Source organism: Myotis davidii, unplaced genomic scaffold, assembly GCF_000327345.1.
Source record: "Myotis davidii unplaced genomic scaffold, ASM32734v1 scaffold324, whole genome shotgun sequence".
Lineage (NCBI taxonomy): Eukaryota > Metazoa > Chordata > Mammalia > Chiroptera > Vespertilionidae > Myotis > Myotis davidii.
This window is the reverse complement of record NW_006295053.1, coordinates 476,901-478,424: the sequence shown is the minus strand read 5'-3', so window position 1 is coordinate 478,424 and position 1,524 is coordinate 476,901. Positions and strand designations below refer to the sequence as shown.

General features: G+C 64.1%; 1 protein-coding gene across 1 annotated transcript in view; it reads left to right on the top strand.

Moving 5' to 3' along the window:
* The window catches only part of FURIN (furin (paired basic amino acid cleaving enzyme)), a 12,323-nt gene extending 11,165 nt beyond the window's left edge, over positions 1–1,158 (top strand). Inside the window, exon 16 of the mRNA XM_015567737.1 lies at positions 5–1,158. Coding sequence (XP_015423223.1) covers positions 5–259 — 255 coding nt within the window. The 3' untranslated portion in view covers positions 260–1,158. The remainder of the gene's footprint in view (positions 1–4) is intronic.
* Positions 1,159–1,524: the final 366 nt, after the last annotated feature.

The window sequence follows — 1,524 nt, the reverse complement described above, 5'->3', positions numbered from 1 at the left end:
GCTGCCCTCGCACCTGCCGGAGGTGGTGGCCGGCCTCAGCTGCGCCTTCATCGTCCTGGTCTTCATCACCGTCTTCCTGGTCCTGCAGCTCCGCTCGGGCTTCAGCTTCCGGGGGGTCAAAGTGTACACCATGGACCGCGGCCTCATCTCCTACAAGGGGCTGCCCCCCGAGGCCTGGCAGGAGTGCCCGTCAGACTCCGAGGACGACGAGGGCCGGGGCGAGAGGACCACCTTTATCAGAGACCAGAGCGTCCTCTGACGAGCGCCCGCCGCCGCCCCTCCGAGCCCACCCCTTCCTCGGGCACTTTTTAATTCACCAAAGTATTTTTTTATCTCGGGACTGGGCTTGGACCCAGCTGGGGAGGCAGAAGGGGCAGGGATGGCTTCCCACCTGACCCTCGGGCCTCCTGGCTGCCTGAGGAGGGGCCCCAGGACCAGCTGGGGGCAGGGGAGGGCCTCCCCCGACCCCCAGCCCCCTCTCTGCAAGGGAAGGAGTGAAACCTAAGGACAGCTTTGCGAGCTGTCCAGGCCTCAGCCGGAGCTCCCTGCGGCGTGAAGAGGGGAAGCCCTTCCCTCGGGGTTCCTGATCCGGTTGCAGCTCCGGCTGCTTCCCTGTCCCTCTAAAGCAATAATGGTCCCCAACCGGGCAGCAGGGAGGCTGACCAAGGGACATGTGAGGAGGAGGCCACCTCTCCAAGGGCTTGCGCATCCCCGACACCGCCCCCACCTCTGATGAGCCTCAGGCAGAAGCAGTGATGGACGGAAGGGACCAAGGCGAGGCAGGTGCTTCCAGGGTGTGTGTGTGTCTGCTCACCACAGCGGGCTGCCCGCTGAGCGAGGCCGGCCCAGCCAAGCCCCACGCTGGCCTGGCGTCCTGACCACCCCCTCCCGCCGGGGCCTGAGTCCCTGTTTTCTGAGCCCGGGGCTGCCTGGGCTGTTGGCACCCAGTCCCGGAGCCCCTGGGTGGGTGTTGGGGAGGGACGGTGGCCCAGCCGGCCTCTCCCGCCTCCCACCCAATGCTGCTTTCCCCTGTGGGGATCTCAGGGGCTGTTTGAGGATATATATTTTCACTCTGTGATTATTTCACTTTAGATGCTGATTTTCTCTCTTTTTTTTTTTTTTTTGTATTTTTAATGGGGGTAGCAGCCGGACCACCATCTCCCCACACCCACTTTCCACCCTGCTATTCTCCCAGCTGCTCTGGCCCAGAGGTGTGGGGGGGGCTGCAGCATGTTGCTGGGGAGTGCGGTGTAGCTGAGCCCCAAGTTCTGAGGAGGCTGGCCGGGGGGGCCCTTGGAAATGGGGATCGCGGTGGGAGGGGCGACTGTTCATGATTCAGATGGGGCTTGCCGTGCCGAGGGCTCATGAGTCACCGGTTCTCCAAGTGCCAGGGGTGGGCAGGTGGCACCGTGCCCCCCTCCAACACTGTGCCCCGGTGGAGAGAGCACTGGCCTGGCCTGCCCCCTCCCCCCCAAGTTCCGCTCTTCTGACGTGCCTTTTGCACCCCTCCCACTCTGAAAATCA